Source organism: Sardina pilchardus, chromosome 6 (assembly GCF_963854185.1).
Source record: "Sardina pilchardus chromosome 6, fSarPil1.1, whole genome shotgun sequence".
NCBI lineage: Eukaryota > Metazoa > Chordata > Actinopteri > Clupeiformes > Clupeidae > Sardina > Sardina pilchardus.
This window is the reverse complement of record NC_084999.1, coordinates 13544523-13569610: the sequence shown is the minus strand read 5'-3', so window position 1 is coordinate 13569610 and position 25088 is coordinate 13544523. Positions and strand designations below refer to the sequence as shown.

The following is a 25088-nucleotide window of genomic DNA, read 5'->3' as shown; positions in this document are numbered from 1 at the left end:
GCCACATGGGGGAAAAATAGGCTACAAAATGTCTGAACATTCTGAGCCTCCATGACCAGATAGAGCAGATTTTGTGGGTATCACTGAGGGTAAATATGACAGGTGCAAGGCTACGATAAGAAGAAACCTGTACAATTTTACAGTATGTTGAAGTGAAATGTGAAGGGTGTGTACAGAAGTCAGAATGCGGTGTTATATGACTTTGTGAGTTCTGCATGCAAGACAAGATTCAAACATCCCATTTCAGTTTACATAATTACATTGTGCATTCTCTTGCGCATACAGTGGCTGTAAGTATTCACCGCCCCCCCTGGATATTTCCCCTTTTATTGCTTTAATAAATGGGATCTTCGTCAATTTAATTTGACCTTGCTTTTACAATAATTCAAAATAATAATGCAAAAACAATTGCATAAATGGAGTTGAGCTTTTTGGCCATCAGACTATGCTATTTTTGGCTCCACGCTGCACATCACCAAAAACACACCAATCCGTAATATATATTTAGTCAAATAATTAGTCAAAATATATGGAAATCCTGGAGCACAATCTGATCTGAAGAGAACTACGACTTGTGAGAAAATGTACTCTCCGAAAAGAGTAAGGCCTATTATACAATTGCAGACAAAGGTGCATCTACTCAATGCTAACTTGAAGACGTAGGTATTACTATAATAAACATATTCACTGCACTCAGGAGATGTCCATTTTACTCATTGTGAAACTATTAGCACCAATTGGCTGGATCGCTGTTGGTTTAGATCAGTTACTTAAAGGGGGGTGAAAATGTATACAATCACTTATTCTGCATTACATATTTTAAATTAATTAACATCACTTAACATTACAGAGGGAATTTTTGTAAACTATTGTGAAAAGGGCCAAATTAAATCAATCAAGATCCCATTAATAAATGCAGTAAAAGTGGATTGATGTGCCTATAAAAAAAAGACCTTTTAAAGGCACTGTATAGTAAGGTTATGCCAAGTAAGACATTTGCCCATTTATTTACCTACAATGCTTTAGGTACTGTAGGTCTAGGTAGATGCTATTTTGGCAAAAGATTAATATTCAACCTCAACAGCTAATGAAATTACATCTCTCCCTTCTGTTCCCCAGAAGCAATGTGTTGATCAGCTGCACATGTTGATGGTCTGAGTGACAATCTTTGTTTCCCATTTACAGTGCAGTGTAACACAAACCAGTTTTATTATTGCCCACATTGAATAGACAGCTAGGATTGTGAGTAGCAATTAAAGATATACTGGACCAGAATTGCAGACAACACCTTTAATGAAACACTTTCAGAACTGTAATCTTTAATTCAATTGATATTAACATTATAAATGAGCCCAACAAACGTATTCACTGATCAACATGTTCTTGCTGACCATTAAATCAAAAAGATTTGGATAGCTATAACCCGTTTTACAAGCCCACAATCAATCGCCATAGTGATGCTGCAGGCCAAACCGTTAAGGTCAATTGTGTGAATCAGTGATTTCATTTAATTAGAAATCTTGGCTGAAACATTCAAAGTCAACAAGAGTTGAAAAGCATTATGTACACAATGATATAAGTGTGACCTCTTTTGTTTATGTTTCCGCCACGTCAACATGACAGAGCCAGAGTCCATTATCAATATTGAGAGGCAAGGTTGTGTACTGACATTCACCACCTGGATTGAGGAAGGGTGTTGTAGTGTCAGAGGACAGCACTAGAGGTCCCACGGGCAAAGAAGGATGCGCCCTTGTCCTGGACTTTGTACTGAAAGACTTTCTTCTGATTCTGCTGCTGCTGGCCTTGACCTCTCCAACAAATGTCCACCTGGAAGACATACGTTTCCAATTGATATAAGCACTGTTGTGGTGTAACCGTACATCACGTGTTATTCATATGCAATGATTACAATTCCTGGAAACTACATCAGTTTATTGTCTGACGAAAGTCCTGAGTCTACTGTGGATACGCTGGAGAGGATATTGACATGTGTTCCATCCTATTACTATTCATTGCCATTAAACCTTGTAGGTAAATGTATTTGCTGCAACGAAGTTGATTTAATTTGATACGCATAGAGTGCAATGTGACTAGGGTAGGTAGAAGTGGGTTTATTTGAATCATCATGAGCTTTATGGTGATTTTATTTGCCAACCTGCAACCTCACACTTTGAGCCCACTGCTGTTCACAACTCCTACCATGGTAATGAGTGTCCTACCTGCCCGTGAATGTCCCTGCAGTAGCCGGTGGGGAGACCTTGAACCTGCAGAGCCAGGGTGCACTGGTGCATCAGACCCCTCTGGAGCATCTCAGAGCCTTCGTCATCACCCTCCTCCTCCTCCTCACACCGCACAAGCATCACTGAACTACCCTGGACAAAGAGAGTAACATCACGAAAACAAAACGTGATTTAGAACATGTTGTATAATAATTGAAATTATTATACATAGCATCTTATGTATTTTTTTTCAATCACCATTCAGACGGTCTGGATTCAACAGATGAAATGTGTGCATGTGACAGAGTGTTCAATTGGGACATAGGACAAGCAACATCAGTTATGACTAACCTTTAACTCGTGGCAGATGTTAGCCTTGCAGTAGTGGGCAAAGTCCAGCACTGCTCCAACGCTGGCGCCGAGACTGAGGAGGACACTCAGGTCATCCACGATCAACACCGGAGGACTCGTACATCCTGACCCAGTGTCCCCCTCACCACTAGCGCCACCTGCTGGACTCAGGGAGCTCAGCACAAACTCAAACAGACCTCTCAGATCCAAGCACTGGGGCCTGAGGGAAAGGATGGAATTCAGCATGAACACAAATCGAACATTACCAGACAGACACAATAGGCCTACAACCACACAGAACATTGAAATAATATATGCTTTGTGTGGGGGATACTTTGGTGTGACTAAAAAGAGGATGGATGTCTCTAAGCACTCCTGCGGTGTCAGAGAGGATCACCTGAAAAAGTCTAATGTGGGACATTCAGGTTTGGGCCCGTCAGGTAACAGTACTCCCAGGCAATCTTTCAGTCCTTCCAGGAACACAAGCTGGCCCTTCTCCTTTGCCTGAGCCAAACTCACACCCTCCAGGGAGAAAAGGAATAGAGATTATTACGCTGATTCGGTTTTCCCAAGCATAGTGAAATAACATATTCAAAACATGAGAATGACCTGGACAGAAAAAGGATAATAAATGACAACGTATTTGTACTTACCAGTCTTTGACTGACCGCACTGTAATGACTAAAAGACTGTACAAGGCCCAAGAAGCAAACTTTACAGCCAGCTGAAAAACAACCAAGACATTCTGTACTCGGACTACCAATGGCTTTACTGATATAGAATCATACTCTTTCAGTTCAAGCTGAAGTCCTGCACTGTATTGCATATGAACTCACCTCGCAAATAGAAAGAAAGGAAATGATGCACCAGGAACGATGCATCGGCCTTTCTGTCCATTATCAGAACAAACTCTCCCTGCAGAATGAAAGAAGAGTGGATCCATGGAGACTGGGTAAAATTACCACTCAACACCTGGCAAAGTGACGTGAGTAACTTACCAGCTTGCAATTATCCGGGGTATTGCTGAGAATGCTGTTGAGTTCTGTAAACATGATGCCTATGTAGGATGACTTTTCGTGAAACTAACGTTACCTCTAGAGAACGTAAACGTGGTGTAAATGGGTATTTACAAACATGTATCAAGCTAACTAAGCAACAGCATTAGCGCCAACATAGGCGAGAGAAACTATGCCGAACATAACACATTATGTAGCTCGCAAATACGGCACTTAAGAGGAATATCTCGACGGAACGCGCAAAACCTCATCATTGTAAACAACACAACGTTGGCTGTCAGTGATGTCTGCTAACGTTAGCAACAGCCATCCATCATGCTAAATACCTGCTTTGTGTGCTAGCTGGTAACGGAAGGATGATAACTAACGTTACTGACTTTGGTTTTCGGAGGCACTTAGCAATTAATAACACCGTTTACTGATTGCTTCATTGCTTCAGTGAAATGCCTTGAGCACTTCACTTTACAGTAAAGAACATTCTGGAAAACAACTCCAGTGTCGGTGCAGTACCAGTACCAGTGGTGCCGAAAGCATGGCATACATGTGCCGCGGAGGGACATATGTAAAACGCGAAATGCAAAATCGTAGACGCTATGCCCACCCTTGTCATACACACACACACACACACACACACACACACACACACACACACACACACACACACACACACACACACACAGCCTATGCAAGAGGACAAAGAAGTCCAGATGCGCTTCCAATTTCAACATACAGTAAACTCGTAAGATCTTAGGATGATGTATATTGTTATGATGAAAAGGTCTTGTGTTAAGATAGGCCTACACCATGAGTGTCTGAAACTTGGACTCCTTATTGAGTATGTCTCATGGCAGCAGAGATGAAAAGAGGAAGACAAAACAGACCCTGAATAGGGTTTAGGGTGGGGGGTCTGAATGGGACACACACAAAGAGGGGTCTGTAGGAAACGAAACCCGCTTTCCTATGGGTGCACCCCATAACCTCTCCTTTCCTTCATCATGCAAATGCATCTGTTGGTGTTTAGGCTGGGGGGCGGCCTGGCCTGGGGAGGCAGTCAGCTGAGAGAAAATGGTGCTATTGAACCTGTGATGCTGACAGATGATGTAATGTATTGTTATACATACCACACACACACACACACACACACACACACACACACACACACACACACACACACACACACACACAAAAGTGAATTTATTATAGTGTTAGTCATTACCTTATGTCATTGATTAGTTCAATAATACATTCATCAGATACAGTAACTGTATGTGTTCAGAATAGAGGTTTTACTGTTTAGGCTTCTGGGGAAAAATGCATTAAACAATCCTTGTTACCTTCAGATAGGTGGTCCACTGATCAAAATCAAACTTCAATTATCAAATTCTTTTCAGGCATGGGACGCTATGGTAGTAGGCCTATGACAGACATGACCACCTTCTGTTGCAATGCAGACTAGGCGTGGGTGCAGTGTATTTCCTTAACCACCAGAGAGCACTATCACTCTTTTCTGATCTTACACGGTCACCACCGGCTTGAGTTGCAGCCTCAGTCTCCTGGAAGACACAGAGGAATGAGGCAAACTCTGGCCATGGCCGACTTACTCCGAAAAGAGAGATCCACGGCCCCATTCTTGGTTTCAAGACTGGCGACCCATAAGATGTTTATGGTTGAAGGCCATGAGAAGTGTTCCTTCTCCCAGCTCACTTGCCAGCAGGGAGCATGCTGTGTTCTCATCACATGAGAATCGCTGTTGGCTCATTAGCGAGCGGCTCTTCTTGGACGGCGCTCAGACTCCTCCTAAATTGAATCATCGCATTCTGCTCTTGGAATTATTTTTCCTCTGCGCTCGTAGCAATGGGGATGACTGCATCGCAGATTCTTGTGTTCAGAGTCAAACCGCTCCAGGCTGCCTTTGAGGAGAGCTTGGTGGAGCTTGGTTGGTATGACTGAGTTTCAGACACGTGATAAATTTATCTAAATGCTTGGTATATCGATGTTTGCAAAAAAGTGATACTGAGACAATGGAAAATAAATGTTAGGGGCATTGTCAAACCACAGAAAGAAAGAGGGAGAGAGTGAGAGACACAGACAGAAACAGAAACTGTGAGGGAATGTGTGTGTGTGTGTGTGTGTCTGTGTGTGTGTGTGTGTGTGTGTGTGTGTGTGTGTGTGTGTGTGAGTGTGTATATGAGTGTGTGTGTGTGTGTGTGTGTGTGTGTGTGTGTGTGTGTGTATGTTCCTGGCAGGCCCCTTGTGTCACAGAGAGGCTAATGGAGTGTGATAATTTAATCCTGTGTGTCACAATACGGCCCAGGGGCCCCCCGCCGCCGGGGAGACGGCCCCTCAGCTTTTCTCTGCCTCAGGGGCCCACTGGACGTACGCCACCGCTCACACTTACAGGGGGCCGGCCTCTGGGACCCAGAGAGAGAGAGAGAGAGAGGGGTGTTTCTTTTTTCATAAGAAAAGACTGCAGAGGTGCTGAAGGTTTTCATTCAGCCTGTAATGGATAGAGGAGGGAGGTGTGAGGTCCAGCCGAGAGAAAGGGAGAGAGAGGGAGGGTGAGACAGGGGAGATGAGGCGGGGTATGTGGGTGGGGGTGAGACAGGGAGGGAGAGAAGTAGAGAAGCGGGGGAGACAGTGTAGACAATATCAAGGAGCATAACAGAAGCAATACAGTAACAGTGACAGTCTTTTGTGTGCACTCATGGTTTGTGGCTACACCATGTACCTGTATGTTGGACACACTCTTAACCACTTCAACATATACACTGAGGAAATACACTGCATGTGTGTGTACTGTGTCGGGTAGGTCTCCTTATATATAGCAGTAATGTAATCAGTACATGCATTGGAAAGCTCTTGGATTGACACAAGTGGATTGTGCTGATAATGTGACCTGTGAAGTACCATCATCAATTTAGTATTACGAAGCGGTTTAACCTGAAGGAGGTGGCAGATTACATTTTACCACGGGGCAATGATTGAAGTGAACGTGCCAACACTCAGCATTTGTGGCAGGCAGATTAACCCTGTTCTCGTTGAAAAATCTGTGCGCGCGCACACGCACACACACACACACACACACACACGCACGCACGCACGCACGCACGCACGCACGCACGCACGCACGCACGCACGCACGCACGCACGCACGCACGCACACACACACACACACACACACACACACACACACACGGAAACACACACGGAAACACACACACTCCACTCTAAACAGGCACTGCAGCTAATGGATCCTGTGACCTGGTTTTCACACAAAAGCGTTCCTCTCATGACTCACTTGATTGGGCTCTCCAGCCAGCTGTTGTGCCACACCTCATGCACTTTTCATTTGCACCTCCCAAACTCAGGGAGGGAACACACAATTTGGGACAAAAGCACCCATTTCATATTTTATGTCAAGCACTCAAACATAACAATATAAAAAGAACTCTGAGGCCCCAAAGGGCATAGGCAAACCAAAAAGGAGAATGCAGATCTTTTTAAAGATTTATTTTTTTACATGATTTATATATATATATATATATATATATATATGTATTTTCCATATAAATATTTATTAGCATATGAAGACTCAACATCACCACATGTTCATTAGCGGTTGGTCCCTCTCTGGCTTGTTGTGACAGGTGATTTGGTATCGCTCCTCTGAGACTGTAAAGACCTCTGGTCATAGACTGATAAAAGACTCCACAATGGTCATTATCAGTGGAGTGGACACACCCTGCGTACATCAAGCCAATATGCCTGCACCTTTGTCCAGTAATTGCAACTGTTTTACTCATCTCTGATGTGTTTTGATCGGTTATTCTCTCAGTCCTGAGTCTCTGAGACAGCGAATAAACAGATGTCTGTGTAGTTCTTTGGTTTTCATGGTTTTGGTTCACCATGTGTATTGTTGTGTGGTCTGACATCTGTTTGTGAGAGAGTCTGTGTCCCTCACCGCAGACAGCGGCAGCGCGTGTCGCCTGTTGGCCCGTGCTGGACTCTGAGCCGGTCAGCTCGCTGGCGGTGGTACTGTAGGTAGTTGTCGTTGCTGTGGCGGTTGTGCGGTTGCTATGGCGTGCCAGTCTTGGCCGTGTGCGGCCGTGACCGCCTGCTGGGGCTGGCCATGGGCAGGGAGCGCGTGCTGACCGGACTGTATCCAGGAGACGGGGGGTAGGGGTGGTACGGCCGGTCGTCCCAGCGGACCCGGCTCCTCATTTTGCCCGGCGCGGGGGACTTCTGCACCTTGTAGAGGTACACGTCGTAGTGGACGCGCGGACTGGAGGTGGGCAGCACCTTGACGTTTTTGGGCAAGTGCAGCTCTACGTCTATGGTCCTGTCCATCTGCAGAGGAACACACAGACAGAGACACGAGGACACACAGACACAAGGACACACGGAAAGCAAATTCACGTCGACACAGAGTGACACACGCACACAAACACACACATGGATACAGTATGTAGACACACACACACACACACGCACACGCACACGCACACACACACACACACACGCTCCTAACGCATCAGCCATTCATTTCCTTGGCCTCTCTGAACCTTATGAAACATCTACACAGACAAAAGTATTGGGACGTGTGCCATTACACCCACAGGAACTTTAATGGCATCCCAAATCCATGTTTAATGTGCTGTTGACTGGCTCACAGAGAATAGGGTTCTCTACATCATCAAACACCACTGGGATGAACCAGGACAGACATGGCAAACCAGGCCGTCTTGTCCTCACAAATACTCCTCTGAATGAATGGATAAAACTGTCCACAGGCACTCTAAAATCTGTGGACATCCTTCTCAAAAGCTGCATAGGAGGGACCAAGTCCATAATACCTGAATTTAATGGAATGTCATTGAAGTTCCTGTGGATGTAATGGCATACACCCCAATACTTTTGTCTATATAGTGTCTATAATCGGATTATTTCAGATTCTGCAACACGCAGCCTATTAGGGCAAATTTTCCGTCAAGGCTACATGTCTAATTTCCATATGAAAAGATTCCACATTCCAAAAAACTCCTTTTATAAGCCACTGCCTTTCTATTGAGTTCAATCAGTTCAAACTCTGCTACAGCTCCCTCTCACTTAGACTGTCTCTTGGGCAACAGTGTGCTGCCAAACCATTGGATGTATGTGTGTATTGTGTGTGTGTGTGTGTGTGTGTGTGTGTGTGTGTGTGTGTGTGTGTGTGTCTGTGCGCGTGCTTGTTGTCCAATGGCAGCGCTTTCTTTGAAATCAGTGTGTCATCGTTCCACCAGATCCTCAGCCAATGACAAAGCACGGATCAGGCCTCTTTTTCTCTCTCCTTTGGCTGGTCCCCCGGTGGCAGAGGCTGGCCCTGCCATGCCTCCTCACCACCGGTTTCACAGGGTCGAAGGGGCGGTGTTGAAGGGGGTGGGGTGGGGGGGCTGTTAATGTGGCAAGATACAGGGAAACATGCAAAAGAATCCAATTATGTATGCAGGAGCATCAGGCAAATTGCGAGAGCATTATTCAAGAGATGCGCCACTGCTTCACACAGATTTAGGTCACTGGGTAGAAGTGGGTGAGAGAGAGACGGGAGGAGGAAGTTGCTACAACTAGGAGATGAAAACTAAGCCAGCGACAGTGTTATATTGACAGGGTTTTGGAGTGGCGCTTATAGCTAAAGATATACAGTTTATGGAGCTGTTCTCCAATAGTGAACTGTATTACTCCATACTTCAGATCCATAAGAAACAAGGCAAATGTGACGTGTTTATATGCTAATGGTAAATGGCTCCTATACGTGTTGCAGCAGGGTCATTTTAAATGCAAATGGCTGCTCTGATACTGCAACGCTTTGATGCTTTTCCGCTCGACTGATCAGGGGAGAGTGGAGGCAGTCTTCCACTCTATCTGACTTTGACCTATAGCATCGGAGCGAGTTTCTATGACAACCGCGCCTCCTATGCTTGGAGTGCCACTTGTGTGAGAGCGTGCTCACAAGCAACAGCGAGGAGGCGGAGGGGGAGGAGGAGGAGGTGAGTAAATGGTGTGCATTAAGAGGGACAAGAGACTGCAGTGAAATACAGTATCTCAGGGACAAGTAGGCGAAGGGAGGTGGAGAATTGGTGTGCAAGTAAATAGGAGAATATGAGAGAATGCCGCTGGTACTGAGGATGATGCCGGAGGAGACTGTGTTAGAGAGATGTGGCCATGCGCAGCATCCCTTGTTATCAGTCGCCTAGGTGACGGACCAGATATGGCCGGGATCTGGGCCTGCTGTAGCGGAGCGGGGAGTGGTCTCTTTGCACACTGAAAGCCCAAGAGACAGTAGATGAAACCACATCACATACAGTACAGTATACAGTATATGTGCTTCTTCTCATCGTCATGTGTTGCCTATGGCCGTGTCTTTGGGCTCTGAAAAGGTCCACATCAGCCTACGCGCTGCGTCTTTGGCTTCATAATAATCACATTAAGGGGCACTGGGGGCTGGACGGCATTCACTCAGCACTACAGCGGGGCTTCCTGTTGTCTCTCTCCTTTCATAATCAAGGCCCGTGAAGCGGCCGGGCTGACGAGGCCCGCGAGCTAAACTCCATTATTAGCGGCACAAAGACACTCGGAGACTGCAGTGCGTCTCACCGCCCGAGTCTTCTCGGGCTCTGTTGCCAACTTAACGAATGCAGTTACCATGGTAGCTGCCGGGGCTTGAGTAATTGAATTTGGAGAAATGGTGTAATGAGAGAGGCCACACAATCCACGCCAACTTGTTCCTCATTTAAATTGTGTGCAGGTGTGTGTGTGTGTGTGTGAGAGAGAGAGAGATAGAGTGAGAAAGGGAGATAGAGAGAGAGAGGAAGAGAAGAGAGATGGAAAGAAAATGTGAGAAAAGAAAGGGAGAGTGAGATGAGCATTTCAGTGTAAATGGGCTTGTATTCTGGAATAATCCCCCCCCCCCCCAGGCTCCCACCTCACTTTCTTTTCTTCTTCTCTCTTTCTCACATTCACACACTTGCACACTTACACTCTCTCTCTCACACACACACACACTACACAAACATGTAAGCATACAAAATCTACCCGTATCTTTTGCACCGTTTTGCCAGGAGGCATAAGCCTGGCGGCAATAACAAGGTCCTAATTTAATTCAATCTGCCCCTTCCTCTGCGGCTAAAATTGCATGTGCTACTGGGGGCAGACTGTAGAGGATGCAGAGTCACAGAATGAGACATACCGACCGTGGGCCTCTGGTATACTGACGACACCAAAACGAAGAGACAAAATAAAGGACAGACAGAGAGTGTTCAAGAAAGAGAGAAATTTAAATGACAGACAGAAGATAGAATAGGAGCAGGAGAAAGAGTGAGAGAGAGAGAGAGAGAAAGAGAGAGGGGGTATTTATAATTAGTACTCTCATCAGTGCTTGGCCACTCCTAATTAGGCCTCTTCAGAGTAAAGTCTCTCTGTGTCTCTCAGCTGGCTACTGGGGAGGGGCTTGTATCTAAACACACAGCAGCCACATGAAAGGAAGCCTCTCCGCGCAAGAGCAGCAGAGAGAGCTAGAAGTCTTCCAGCCACACAGCCAGGCTAGCTCACTGCGCAGTCTCACAGGCCTAAATGCAAGACAGTGAAAAGACCGCTCATGCAAGAGATTATCTAGAATTCTCCAACATGGACGTTGGCAAGGTGGCAAGGTGGTTACAAGAAAAGGCATCGGATCCAGGCAGCGATAACAAAGACCTGTGTTCCATAAATAGCCACTGTTCTGTCTGAAGCGTCAACTCTTTTTCATTCATGCATTTATATTACCCTTAATTCATTTGACACAAACACAAATTGTACTGTTTTTCAGAGGTGAAGTGCTATAACATTGAGAAAGCTGTAAAACGGAGTATGTGGAAGTGTGAGTGGACGCTGATCTGGCCACAGCTGGTTTATAATGTGGAAGTCCATTAGGGCATGCCAGTAGAGTGGGCGACAAGTTGCGGGTTGGTTGGTGTTGTTTGTGAAGAGACAGCAAGAGAGAGAAAGGTGAGGTACATGCAAGCTGCAGGCAAAGAAAGGTGTGTGTGTCTGTGTGTGCTTAGATGCTCCAAAAAGAAATATCTCTGTGTGTGTCTTCAATGCCCACAAATGATCCAGTCAGGATTCCATAAACTGTACTGTCCTTTGTGTCATGATAAGTTGGGTTTTTTTGTCTCACATTTCAACTCATTTCATAATTCTTTTCAACCATTTACAATCATCACCAAATAGTTTGTGATGGACTTGTGCATTTCTGTCAGTCAATGTTGTGCATGTGGTTGAACCCAGTGTTTTCGTGTGAAGGATGCAATTCTTCACCTGTGCCACAAGTTGAAGCGCATATGCTCAAACACCATATCTGTATGCCACCTGTGTGTGTGTGTGTGTGTGTGTGTGTGTGTGTCAAGGTTTGGAGCCAAGACCAGGGAGCCATTGAGGAGTGAAAAGCCATGCAGATTTGCCATTTTCGCAGCAAGAGAGGCAAAGAGCAGCCCTTCCAGACAGGGATTAAGTCTAACGCTGGCTTAAATTGCGTCGTGAATGACAACACTCAGGCAACAGACAAGCAATTTATGCCAGCTCTAGGCTTCCCCTCTGCCCAGAAAAGACAGCCCTCATGGTTATAGACACACAAAGCAACAGGACCGGGTAAGAGCATCATCCAGGAATCACAGGGACAAGGGTTTTAATGTTAAAAAGGTTTATTTCAACAATGGACTGATTTTTCTCTTTGAAGTCGGTTTTCCCAAAAAAGTACAAAATAAAACAAGTACATCAAAGGATTAGAAATCACATCAATGAAAACGAAGACACATTGTGTTTTTTAACCTTAATATCAATCCAAGCATTTTTTTTTCTTCATATATTTATACATACTCACTGAATTAGTCAGACAAACATCAAAACCTCTCAGTAGCTTTTTTCTTTTTTCCTATTTATGACAATGTTTTATTTTAAACCCCGTATATATGTAGTTTTTTTTGTTTAACTTTTTACAAAATACACCAACGCATGCCAGTATTCAGTAAGGCAGGGGAAGGTGTGTGTGTGTGTGTGTGTGTGTGTGTGTGTGTGTGAATGTGTGTCTGGGTGTTTGTGTGTGTTTGTGTGATGATGCGTATGTGTGTAAAGGTGGGGTTAAAGACTGGACTACAGGATCAAAATAAGAGACTACAACAAGGGGTGGGGGGGGCTGCGATGCAGAGTCTGAATGGGGGTCAGGGGGCGAGGAGGCAAGGGGTTGGGAGTCTGGCGGTTGAAAGTTTGAAGGGTGTAGTAGCATTACTGAGGTGTTGGTGTTGGTGACAGTAGCTGCAGTGTCGTTTGTTTGTGGCTGGTTGTAATTGCTGTAGTTGTTGTTGGGGATGGAGGTTGTGGGGGGGTGGGTGGGTTTTTTGTCTGAGAATTGGGGTGGCAGTGGTTGAGTGCTGTTGTTGTTGTTGTAGTTGTTGATATTCGTTTTGCTTTATTTTTTCTGCTCTACATCATGTTGTTCTGCAGCGAGTTTACCTCCGAGGAGTTCTCATCGCCGAGACCCTTGTGGTTCTCTTGCTTGGGGGTGAGAGAGTTCTGGATGTTGAGCGATTCGTCCTCCTTGGGAGGGGGGGCCTTCACGGGGTCCTCCAGCTTGTTCTGGGCATGAGGATCATCCTGGAGAACCAATAGAACCATTAGAACCCCCCCAAACCACACATGCGTGTTCCCCTCTGGTGCGTTCTCAAGACCCTCTTGGTCTAGAACGCAGCCCACCCTCTGTTATAGTTCCCATCTGTTGCGATCTAGTGTTCTTCTAGAATTGATACCCTCTTATTTCAAGGTAATATCAATGTGGTAATATCATGAATGTGCTCCAGAACCATCTGAAAGCTACAGATTATAATTTATGTAAATTATAATTTACCTAATTCAATCATTCAGATTTACTCAAACCCCATAAAAGAAAGCTCAGTATGTATCTCTGATGACACATTGTGTAAATGCGTCATAAGTCAGTCATTCTCAGAGAGGGAATACTACCTGTTTATCCAGGTGGCTGGAATAAATGCATTTACAAAGGAGAAGAGCACACAGAGATCCACATTTAACCCATTAGGCTTCCCAGCATGTCACACCACACGAGTTTACACTCAGTTGTTTAGTGGGGACTGAACACCCTTTTTAGCACCCGTGGGTTTAAAAGGAAGATGAGAAGGCTGTATGAGAGACTGCTTGGCATTGAAAAGCACAGGGTCTGATGACTCCAACCCACCCACCGACCCAAACACACAAGGCACATGCACACATGCAACAACCCCCCCCCCCCCCCCCCCCCTTCAGCCTCTTATACAGCCCTATGCATCTCCTGATGCCCCACTACTTTACTGATAACACACACACACACACATACCCTCCCCCAAAACACACGCAACCCCCACCCAAACAAAAATCAGGCTTGAGGTAGGCAGGGAAGGTACTAGCAATCTACTGCAATGCCAACCAAGCCCCGTTTACCCTCTGTGGAATAACCATCAAACACAGCCTAATTAGGGCAGTCACTGACGAGGACAAGAGAAATCACACATTAAAGGAGTGTGTGTGTGTGTGTGTGTACATGTGTACGTGTGCGACTGTGCGTGTATGCTTGTCACTAGCTGAAAAGTAATGTTTTGAGAAGATAAAGAGAAAAAAGGTTTATTTATTTTAAAGACAACAAAGATTTGCTTGCAACAAAAATATGTGAGTCACTGAATGTAGAGATAGAACCTTATCAACAATGAGAGAGATGAGGTATTTACTTATTCGCCTTCAACACTTCTAACATTCACACACACACACACACACACACACACACACACACACACACACACACACACACACCATCACGTATTACACACACATCCTCACTCTCACTAAATGCTGACAGGGCCAGGCAGACGTAATCACCCTGAGAAGTGAGCATGTGTGTCAGTGTGTCACGTCTATCAGCAGGCGTGCTGTAAGGCCTAAGCCAGCGGGAGGTCATTTACCCATTCAGCGCAGGCCTATATAGTGACTTCGGGCAGGACGTGCGGGTACGCCACCTCCAGGGTAACGGGGTAGGGGCCTTCCTTCTTTCCGTCGGCATGGAACTGGAAAATGGGGTTGTTTTGGTTTTGGTTTTGGTTTCATTTTGGGGTTGGCTTTCAGGGCATTTGGAAAGGGAGCTTTGGGGGAGGGCAAGGATTTTTTTTAATGTGTTTTGCTTCTGGTTGGGAGGGTGGAGTTGGGTCGTTTATATGTAGATGACATAGTGATATCACAGGGATATATGATGAGGGAGATGAATGTGTTTGTCTTTGCATCCTTCCCCTCGACAAAATAAAGCAGAGATCTTATAGTTATTTTGCTTTTGTACATGTGTTATGTATTTAAAGACTCTAATTAAGGTTGATTTTCAAAATGTTTAATATCTAACTGATTGATAAATACATGTAGCTTGTATACTTAGAATGTCTACATTAGTATTGAGTAAACTCGAATGTCTTTGTGTGTTTAGGTGGGAAGAATCGTCCCCCTGTGCTGCCATATAACATGATGAACTGAGAGAATCTGGTGGTTTTCCTCGGACATGCGGACGTGATGGCAGACCGCTGCCGTCCGCTGGTCTGGCTCAGCGCTCCTAAGGGTTTTAACCTGAATTTGTTCTGCTGGCCTTTCATTTCAGGCTAAATTAGCCATTCCTGCGTGGGGGCACTGACAGTGGGTGCCAACCTCTTTGGAGTCTCCAGCTGAATTTTAAACTCTGAGTGGTTTGCAGAGCAGTTCAATTAGATCCCTACCTGACCAGAATAACACCGCAAGTATGCGGTTAGCTGTACACTGATCATTTTCTTCCCACTTATCTGAAGAGACGTTTGTACTGTTGTGTTTAGCGTAGGAGTTGTAGAATTATGTACAAAATGACAATCCCATTAACAGCAAAACTGTAATTTTGCTATCTTGGTGCTGAGAGGTTCAATTGCATGCCGTATATTTCAGCTGGGTCATTTCTTTAAGTGCTACTTCTTCAGCACACTATAAGTTGCTTGAGATGAAATGTGTTTACTGATTTTAAGTGGTCTAGGATGAACTAAGATGCTGATGCATCCCAGATCAGGCCCTGATTCAAGCCAGATGCGGGCTGGAGTCAGCTACTAAGCTGCCAGGCAAACAGAAGACAGGCACGAAACGAGGCACAGCCTGTTGGGAGTGTTGAAGTGGCTCTCTCGGGAGCTGTGTGGATTTAAGATGCAGGGGAAAGTAAGTAAGCGAACAGTTGTGTGTTTGCGCGTGGGTGTGGTTTTTTTTCTGAGGATGTTTTTTTTTTTTTTTTTTTGAAGTTCGGCCGACCATATGCTGTTTTTTATGTCAGGCGTGTGCAGCCAGAGAAGAGGAAGGACACGAAGAGGACGGGAGACAGGGACGTGACGAAGGACTTCGGCAGAGGACTTCACTCACTCCACGGGGACAGAACAGCACACAGCCCATAAAGCAGGGATGAACAGAGAGGACAGGGGACATCAGCACTGAAGAGTGAAACGGCTGGTCATTTAACATTGTCTGGGGTTTAACAGCAGAGAAGGTCGTAAAAAGATTCATCCTCTGCGCTGCTGAATTGTGGTCCTTACGATGCCTAAAGAGATGACCTCAGAGTTAGTTCTGCTTGTGTTTCATTTTCTTGACTTTGAGGAGAGTTTTTAGCCTTTTTATCTACTGCTTTGGCATTATTCAGATTTTGCTGTCAAACTTGGAGGGTAAATCTGTGTGTGTGTGTGTGTGTGTGTGTGTGTGTGTGTGTGTGTGTGTGTGTGTGTGTGTGTGTGTGTATGTGTGTGTGTGTGTGTGTGTGTGTGTGCTTGAGATTGGCTGCATTCCCAGGCCTCGCTCTTTTTACTCAAGCGGATATTGATCACGGAGCATTTGGCTGCCGGTAATAAAGACCCTGACAGTCTGTGTATGTGTGTGCGTGTGTGTGTGTGTGTGTGTGTGTGAGAGAGAGTGTGTGTGTATATACAGCATTTTGCATGTGCTTGTATATTTCCTTCCTTTCATCCCCTCCCCCACCTTGAGAGATCTGTCCCTTTCTGCCACATACGGTTCATTTTCAGGAGTGTTTTCCGTTACATGAGGAACTCTAGACTTTCCTTTGCATTGCATTTCAATCGATAGCCACGTCCTCCGCTGTCTGAAGGTCAGACTCGACACATGCAGTCCGAACGCAGGGGGAGGAAGCCTGCACTCAAGAAGACGATAGAGCGGCAGACATAGGCAGCGCTCGGGCTCATTTGATAAGGGGATTGATCTCATCTCCCTCTGATGAACCTCCACTCTTCTCCAACTCACTGATCAGGAGATGAGCCTCTGCCTCCATTGCCTTAACTCCACCCGTGACTATGAGCTACACTATACCCTGTAATCCAAATGTGATGCGACTGCTAATGCTAAATGGGCTGGAAATAACTAAATTAGCTGATTTTAGTGCCATTTTTTAATCCTTATTTCTGAACTTATTCCAAGATAATAAGTATCATTATGGCATTAACATTTGCTGTCTGAATTTAGTGGGACACTGAATTGGCATGTACTACTGTATGATAACAAGACAGAAACGATTTCCCTTATTTTCATTATTGTTTCACTCTCCAGAGGCCAGACTGTAGACATCATTTGAACCACTCTTCTGCAGGACTGGGGATGTGGGACTGCGTTTTGCTTTTGAGTGATCACTGCACAGGGATTGGTTGACTTGAAAACAGATGATTGACAGGGCCACAGCACAATGAGAGAAGGGACAGTGCCCCTGAGGTGGTAGGGCTCTCACTGGGTTGGGGCTGAGGGGCAGGAAGGGGGCAGTAGTGATGGTGATTGTTGGTGGAGGGGGGTTGTTTGTTTGTTTGTTGATCTTACCTCGCAGTCGGTGTCCTCTTTGTTCTTACACTCCCAGGTGTATCTGCTCATGGTTTTCTAAGGGGTGGGGGCAGGGCAGAGGGTTATGTACCTCAGATACACAAACACACCTTCAACAGAGCAGAGACAGGACGCGGACGGATGGGGCAGATCGACAGAGAGAAGAGAGAAGAGAGAGAGAGAGAGAGAGACGGAGGGACAGAGAGAATAGAGATACAGGAAGAGAAAGGCGATTCCTTCGAAAGGATTCTATTGTGAGAAGGATTAGTATCCCGGTTTGCGATCTCCCCTCCCCATTTGCCCCAGGTCCCTGGGTCACTTAAAACGAGACCGCACTGGCTTAGTTAGACTCTCTTCTGTCACAGCCATCAGAGCCAGTGTGTGGTCGAGCGGACGTGGGCCAGACCTGGGCCAGAACCGCCCCGGTGCCATCCGCATGGTGTGGCTGGTGGTCGCGGCCAAGTCCTGTGTTTAGGCCCACGCCAGAGAGCGACTCCACTTCACAGTTCTCTGAGGCCAAGAGTGGCTATTTAAGGAGCCGAGAGAGAAAGAGTGGCACTCGCTTCAGGGAACAAACGCCATAAGAGATTTCATGGATCGGGTTAAGTGTTAGCTTCATCTCAAGGTTTATGCGTGTGTCAGTGGATCTCTGTGTCAGAGTGGGTGGTTACCAGCGAGGGCTGGAGAATGGTGGCTCATTTAATGAATGTTAGTTTCCGAGCTGAGGAACCGTGACTGCAGTCACACAGTCTCATAGCAGACCTCAGAGACTGCAGGTGGATGGCAAAGATAAGATAGGAGCTTCGTCTTTATCCCTCTATGCCGTTAAAGGGACAGGATCTTTTTTCAGACGTGTCGGCTGGCCGAGGAGGTTATTTCAGAGGCTATGGTTATCCCACACAGAGAACGAACGACATCCATGTTAGCTCTACATCTACTCCCCCATGCTGCAGCCATGTTAGGCGTGTGTGTGTGTGAGTCTGATCCCCAACACCCCCCCCCCCCACAGCGCCACCTATAGGTGGTGGCGAGACGTTGCATCGCAGATGTTTATCCTGCTTTTAACAAGGCACTCACCTGTTGTCTCAAACAAGACACCCCGCCTCCCACCTCCCCCTGCACCCCAGAACCAGGATAAACAAGTGAAACAGACATACAGAGATATCAATATATAGATATATATATAAATATATAAATATTTATATTTGTGGACGAGGGCGCAGTGCAGCGAACAAGCAGCAGCAGCGGCTCGCATGGCCACTGGAGGGCGCATGTGAGCGATAGAGCATGCAGTGGCACACCAATGCAAAGGTGAAGAGGAAGGAGAGCAGAAAGAGAGGAGGGGGGTCGGAGGAGAAGGGCACTCCAACAGGCAGGATGGCCACCAGACAAGAGCAGCAAAGAACCTAAAAGCCGGTCCTATGAATAATAAATAACGAGCACTTTGTGTCTGTGTCTGTGTCTCTATGTGTGTGTGTGTGTGTGTGTGTTTGTGTGTGTGAGTGTGAGTGTGTGGGTGTGAGTGTGTGTGGAAGGCTCAGTGTCGATGTGATCGTGGTTGACCATCTGAGGTCTGCCTATGCATCGATTGTCTACTGAGGGATCAATACAGTGGGTTTTTCATGGGTCCTTTAGTGTGATGGGAGAGTCTGTCGCTAGCGTGTTCTCTCCTCTCTCACACACACACACACACACACACACACACACACACGTGTGAGTGCTTTACACACACACACTCAGCTGGGCAGATGAATGGGATGGGAAAGGGGAGCTGATGGAGAGTAATTTACTGCGGTCAGCAGCTCCACCCAGTGAACCCGTACCCATGAGTGTTCGCTCGCTACTGCGCGCCTATACACGCTACGAGGGAGAGAGGGAGGGAGAGGGGAGAGACCGGTGGTCGGTTCCTTACAGTATGCCTGTTGCTATGGCAACAGCGGTTACCTCGGCAACCGCGGGCTTCTTGTCTGAAGAGCAAACTTGCCGTATGGAGTGCGAGCGCAAGACAGGAGAGGAGGAGAGAGATGGTCTCCCACCCCCCACCTCCACCCCTGCCCTTGCTATCCATCATTTATACCCCCTTCCATTGAACCCCCCCTCAAATCAAAAAAGGTTACCCTCAGAATCATGCAGAAGGGAAAAGAGAGGGGAAAGAGAGACGAGAAACACGTTACCTGACAGATAATGTTATCATAGTAAGCCAAAGCACGGGCATGAGGAAGGTTAGGAGGGGTGTCGCACAATTTCCTTACATTTGGGTGGGAGCCCTCAGCGATGGTGGACAACGAGAAATTATCATTGTGCTGCTCCGAGGAGGGGCGGTACTTACTGCTGTGGGGGAGGGGGGGGGGGGTGGGGTGCAAACGGAGAGAGGGATGGAGGGAGATGAAAGAGAGGGTGATGGAGGGGGGGGAAGGAAGAGGTGGAGGAGGCATGGAGGATGAAGGGTGGTGGAGAGGAGAGAAGGAGAGATGAGATGAGGGAGAGGTGAGGTGAGAATTTGACCAATAGCATGAGACCAGAGTAAGTAAGACCAGAGCAATGGGAGAGCACAGCGAGAAGAGGAAGAGGAAGAGTCGAGAGGCATCGAGGAAGAGGAGAGAATCCGAAGGGACAGAAGAGAGGAGAAAATGGACAGAGCAGTAGGAATGGAGGGATGGGAAGGCATTGTGGAAGAAGAACAGAGAAGGAGAAGACAATGTGATGTTACAATGGGGTGGGTGGGGGAGGGGGAGGGGATGAGGCAGGAGAGAGAGAAGCATTAGTGCAAATCTAGGAGAGACTCGGATACTAACATGTAGATCTGGAGACAAACAACAATAACCAAACAATAAACACTCTGTGATGCAACACAAACACAATGACAGACCGACCCCAGAGGCAAGAGCGCTGGTCAGTGCTGGTCAGCTCTGCACCTGGACTCCAGCCCTCTGCTAAGACAGGGCGTTGCCATGGGCACGCACAGCACAGCGCGCACCACTGACCAATTCTAAACCTCCATATGTGTGAAGAACATGGCTAAAAGACTCGCACGCTGTGAAAAGCAGCTCTGTTTTGGTGAAAAACCCCCGTCTTTCACTCTGTTCCATGAATAATCCTGGTAAGGTAAATGAGAGATTTCTTGTCTTGTCTCTCTGTGTGTGTGTGTGTGTGTGTGTGTGTGTGTGTGTGTGCATGTGTGTGCGTGTGTGTACAGAATGTGTGTGTGTGAAGTCTTTAACATTCATTGTCTCAAGCACATATGCTGACACTAACACACCCCTTATCCCAAAACCCAATCCCTTATTTACTTCACCACTTGCCCACATGCCTCTCATCTCTCTCTCTCTCTCTCTCTCTCATCTCTCTCTCTCTCTCTCTTTCTCTCTCACACACACTCACTCTCTCTCGCTCTCTTTCCCCTGCATGTATACTTAACGATTAGCTAATGAAAGCTTCTTTAATGATGCTTGAGAGTAAGTAGAAAAGAGAGACTGCCAATTAGCCCTGTCCCTAGAGTGTGTGTGTGTGTGTGTGTGTGTGTGTGTGCATGCGCGGTAAGCAGTATAGTGAACGAGTGCTGATAAAATGTCTTGCATAATTTAATGGCATCAGCTTAAGAGCCAGTAGATTTGATGTGCTGAGTCTATTGAAGAGCATGGTTTTCTTAACTGCTTCACCAGAGTGCATACTCATACAGTGGATGTGTGTGTGTGTGTGTGTGTGTGTGTGCGCGCGCGGGTGTGTGTGTGTGTGTGTGTGTGTGTGTGTGTGTGTGTGTGTGTGTGTGTGAGAGAGAGAGAGGTGTGTGTGAGAGAAAGAGTGAGACAGTGAGAAAGAGAGAGTGGGTGAATTTGTCAGCCCTTTAGGTTGTTAAACTGTATCCTCCATCTCTGTTCTCATCACTCCATATCCCTCTCCTCCTTACTCACACTCTCCCTCCCTCTGTTCCTCTCTTCCTCTTCCCTCTCTCTATCCCTCCCCTTAACTCTTCTTAAGCCCCCTCTTTTCACTCTCCACCCCCTTTCTTTTTCCCTTCTCCTGCTCTTCCATTCCTTTTAGTCTCTCCCTCTCTCCTTCTTTCCATCTCTCCCTATCTCTCTCTCTCTTATTCCCTCTCTCCCTCCCTCTCTCTCGTCTCAGTGAGGTGACAGCAGCCGTGTCTCATGTCGTTGGTGGAGCCGCACGCTCCTCACAGTCGACTGCAGTAATCCGCAGCAGATGGGGGGTAGGCGTCTGACGCTCTCTCTCTCTCTCTCTCTCTCTCTCTCTCTCTCTCCATCCCTCCCTTTCTGTCTTTCTCTCTGTCCCTTTCTCTCTGTCCCTTTCTCTCTCCCCCTCTTCCTGTCTTTGTGCCGGCATAATGCCGGTTCATCTATTCCACACATCACATTGTCCCTCCTCATCACACCCTCTCTCTTGTCCTCTCTCTGTCTCTCTGCCTCATCCTCTCTTACTTTCCATCTCTGGCCATATCCCTCTATCACACCATCTCTCTTGTCCTCTCTTGATCCACCATGGTCATTCTTTCTCTCCATCACACCTCTCGGTCTCTATATTCTCTCCATCTGAGAGACTATCACTCCATCTCTCTTTGTTTCTACCCATCACATCATCTATCTTTATTCCTCTGTTTAGCCATTCATCCCTCCTTTCCATCTTTCCTGATTTCCATCCATCTATCACCCCATCTCTCTTCTACCTTTACAGCTCATTCACTCCTCTCCTTCTCTGTCCTTCTCTCTGTCTCTTCTCTCTCTGCCCACACCATTCGATTAATCTATCATCTCTCTACACACTCTCTGCCTCTGCTCCCATCTGACCACAGCCAATGCCTCCTCTTTCCATGCACCATCTCTCCTCTCTTCCCTCTCTCTCTCTCTCTCCTCTCCTCCATCCATGTCTGCTATTCTTCCTTTGTTCCATTTCCTCGTTCTTCCTGCCCTGTTTTTTGCCAGCATCATCTTCCACCTTTTTTTTTTTTGCATTGCGCCAGCTCTTTGATGAAGCTGTCTGCAGTTTTTAAATCCCAGCCCCACCCCCACACCCCCCAGGTCTCACAGCTGTATGTAGGTCACCCCCACCCCATCTCGCTGCACTCCACTACCCCCCCCCCCCCTTTTGCTCACTGGCCTACTTTCCAGCTGGAATTGCTGTGGCATCGCTGCTCTGAGCTGCTAACGCCGTACGCTAGGAATTAGCACGCCATCCAGCTCCTGCTTCACTCTCCTGTACCATCATCATCCTCATCCTCATCATCATCATCACTCTCTCTGCCATCAGCTGCAGTCTGCCTGTGTCCCTACCTACGCCCAGCTGATGCAGCCACCACCGCAAGATACTGAGAAAAACACTGTGTTTAAACAATGAGTCTGCAATCAGTCCAAGAGCATTCTCTCCCTCTCTCTTCTCCCTCTCCCTCCCTCACTCTCTCAATCTCTCACTCACTCACTCACTCACTCAGTGAAGCGGTAAAACAAGCCCTGATACATGACAACACCATCTGGTTTCTAAATCAGAGTGTTCTGTGCTCCTCCTCTCCCTGAGACCTCTCGTGCTTCTCTCTCTCTCTCCCTCCCTCTCTCTCTCTCTCTCTCTCTCCCTCTCTCCCTCTCCAGGCCTGCTCTGCTCTCCGTCTCCCGGCCCACCCTTGTGACTCTCTCTCTCTCCTCTCTCTGTCGTCTGTGGAGTTGACTTCCTCTCCTCCTGTCTTTCCTCCGCATTCCTCCACTCTCCCTCATGTTCTCCTGACCAATCACAGACGCCGCGCGCATCTGGGCCAGATGTGCTACAGGGCTAGTCTTACGACTGGACCAGAGATGCAGGTTAGTGTTAGAACTGGACCGGAACTGGTCCAGAATCTGACCATTTGATGACAAGGCCTCTCTCATTTGTCCTTGTGTCTCCTGTGCCTTAACTCGTGCACAGCTCCAGCGGTACCTCTCCCTGCTCATCTCCTGCTCCAGTTCTTTACGATACCCTGGGGAGAGTGTGTCCAATCAAACCATGCCCCGGTGCACACACTGCGGCAGCCTAAAACACAACCACCACCACCCCTTGTCTTTGTTCTTCACATCCCTCACCACCCCCCTCCTCCTCCCACCTCCCCCACTCTCTCTCTCTCTCTCTCTCTCTCTTTCGTTCGTTCCGCAGCTCTCCGCTGCCCCTGCTGGGGTGGAGTCTGACCTGCGCTTGCGCAGCTTGTTGTTCTCGGTCTTGAGGACGTGCAGCTGCTTGGCGAAGCAGACGATGATCATGAAGAGCAGCAGGAGCATGACGGCCGAGGCGCCGATGGCGATGCACATCACCTGGAACTCCGTGATGACCGACTCGCAGCGCGCGCCCTTGTTCCACACGTACTCCTGCACGTTGCACCTGGGAACAGAAAGAAGAGGAGACGGGCCCGTTGTTATACGTTAACGTATAGCGAGGCATGCCAAATTGTAGCATCTGGTCAACATATACATCAATGTCTGGAATATGTGTGTGCCCCCATGTTCTGGAATTAGTGATGCATGTTTTTCTCACAGGGTTTTTCTGTGAGAAGCCAAAGGTTCCCCATAAAGTTCCTTTGCCTGAGACTGATGGTTGTGGTTCTGAAGAGGGAACTAAAGTTGTTCTAGGAGGTGAGGTGGAGAGGATTCAACAGAGGCCTAAAACAGAATACTGTAGGCTCTACCCACTTCAACATCTTATTGCACTACACAAAAGGAAGCATTACATTTCACAACAGCTTTTTCTCTAGTGTTCATTCGTCTCCTTTGTTTGTGCCGTATGTGCTGTAACATCACTGTGGAAACGGTGAAAACAGATGATCATGTTCTGTCACAAACACCGCAGCCTTGGACACATGGCCTCAGCTCTGTTGATGAGGATGATATCATTTTTTTTAACAACCTGCGTAATCGCTCACGAGTGTGCACTCTCAAGGACTCTCCCCCAGGTCACTCTGGAAGTTATGTCTCTGTAGTGTCCTTCACTTGCCAGCTGGTCACTGGAGATTTTTGTTTTCATCATCTGTGGTGCATGAGTGTGTGTGTGTGTGTGTGTGAGTGTGTATGTGTGCGTGTTCTCCTCGTGGACTCTGAACAGATTGACTTTTCAGATTGCATGTTTGGCCCGTGCCCCATCTCCTGCATATGAGCATGAGGGCCAGTTTAACCTCAGAATCGGGGCGGCTGGCGTGCCAGGTGAGTGTGGAGAGGCAGGGCCGTATGGGGGAGGAGAGCACGAGCACGAGGGCGGATCTGGGACAAAATGGCGCATTAATGAGAGCCAGGCGCAAAAGTCAGAGCCACCTGGGCAAAGGGAGAGAGGAGAGGCGATGGACAGATGGATGTATGGATGGAGGGATGAAGGGGAGAGGTGGAGGAGAGAGGAAACGGGAGGTTAATTGAGCCATATGTCCCGCTGTCTCTTCCCAGACAGCCTCCCACAGAGACACCTACAGAGAGGTGGCCAGGAGAAAAAACACTGCTGTCACAGCGCCATCCTCAGTGCCACCCAGAGTGCCACCCTCAGTGTCACCCTCCCGCCTGAACACACACACACACACACACACACAGTACCACCCTCCCGCCTGAACGGCATGCTAATGTACAGGACA

At 47.2% G+C, this 25088-nt stretch overlaps 2 protein-coding genes across 9 annotated transcripts in view; both read right to left on the bottom strand.

Annotated features, from left to right (window-relative positions):
* Window positions 1–1281: 1281 nt before the first annotated feature.
* Window positions 1282–4115, bottom strand: elp6 (elongator acetyltransferase complex subunit 6). Of its 2 annotated transcripts, XM_062538535.1 has the most exons (8): window positions 3913–4115; window positions 3569–3664; window positions 3407–3485; window positions 3224–3294; window positions 2968–3092; window positions 2571–2790; window positions 2220–2372; window positions 1282–1827 (listed from the first exon to the last, which is right to left on the bottom strand). In XM_062538535.1, the coding sequence occupies exons 2-8, from the start codon at window positions 3620–3622 to the stop codon at window positions 1705–1707; spliced, it is 825 nt and encodes a 274-aa protein (XP_062394519.1). In that variant the 5' UTR covers window positions 3623–3664; window positions 3913–4115; the 3' UTR covers window positions 1282–1704. The 2 variants fall into 2 exon arrangements, with proteins under 2 accessions (XP_062394519.1, XP_062394518.1); XM_062538534.1 differs by having other exon boundaries at window positions 3569–4115.
* Window positions 4116–12784: 8669 nt separating this feature from the next.
* Window positions 12785–25088, bottom strand: part of cspg5a (chondroitin sulfate proteoglycan 5a) — a 33724-nt gene continuing 21420 nt past the window's right edge. Inside the window, exons 3-6 of one of the 7 annotated variants that reach the window (XM_062538526.1) lie at window positions 23669–23857; window positions 19678–19831; window positions 17504–17560; window positions 12785–13249 (exon numbers count right to left, since the gene is read on the bottom strand). In XM_062538526.1, the coding sequence (XP_062394510.1) occupies window positions 13079–13249; window positions 17504–17560; window positions 19678–19831; window positions 23669–23857 (571 nt within the window). In that variant the 3' untranslated portion in view covers window positions 12785–13078. Of the gene's footprint in view, window positions 13250–17503; window positions 17561–19677; window positions 19835–23668; window positions 23858–25088 lie in introns of all 7 variants that reach the window. The other 6 variants (XM_062538530.1, XM_062538531.1, XM_062538527.1 and 3 more) reach the window with 6 other exon arrangements.

Bases quoted from the DNA above. Each gene is read 5' to 3' on its own strand.
- elp6 (XM_062538534.1), bottom strand. From the start codon at position 3,622: ATGTTTACAGAACTCAACAGCATTCTCAGCAATACCCCGGATAATTGC. The intron at 3,486-3,568 runs GTAAGTTACTCA...TTCATTCTGCAG, and splicing joins CCCCGGATAATTGCAAGCTG to GGAGAGTTTGTTCTGATAAT. The intron at 2,373-2,570 runs GTTAGTCATAAC...CTCTTTGTCCAG, and splicing joins ACATCTGCCACGAGTTAAAG to GGTAGTTCAGTGATGCTTGT.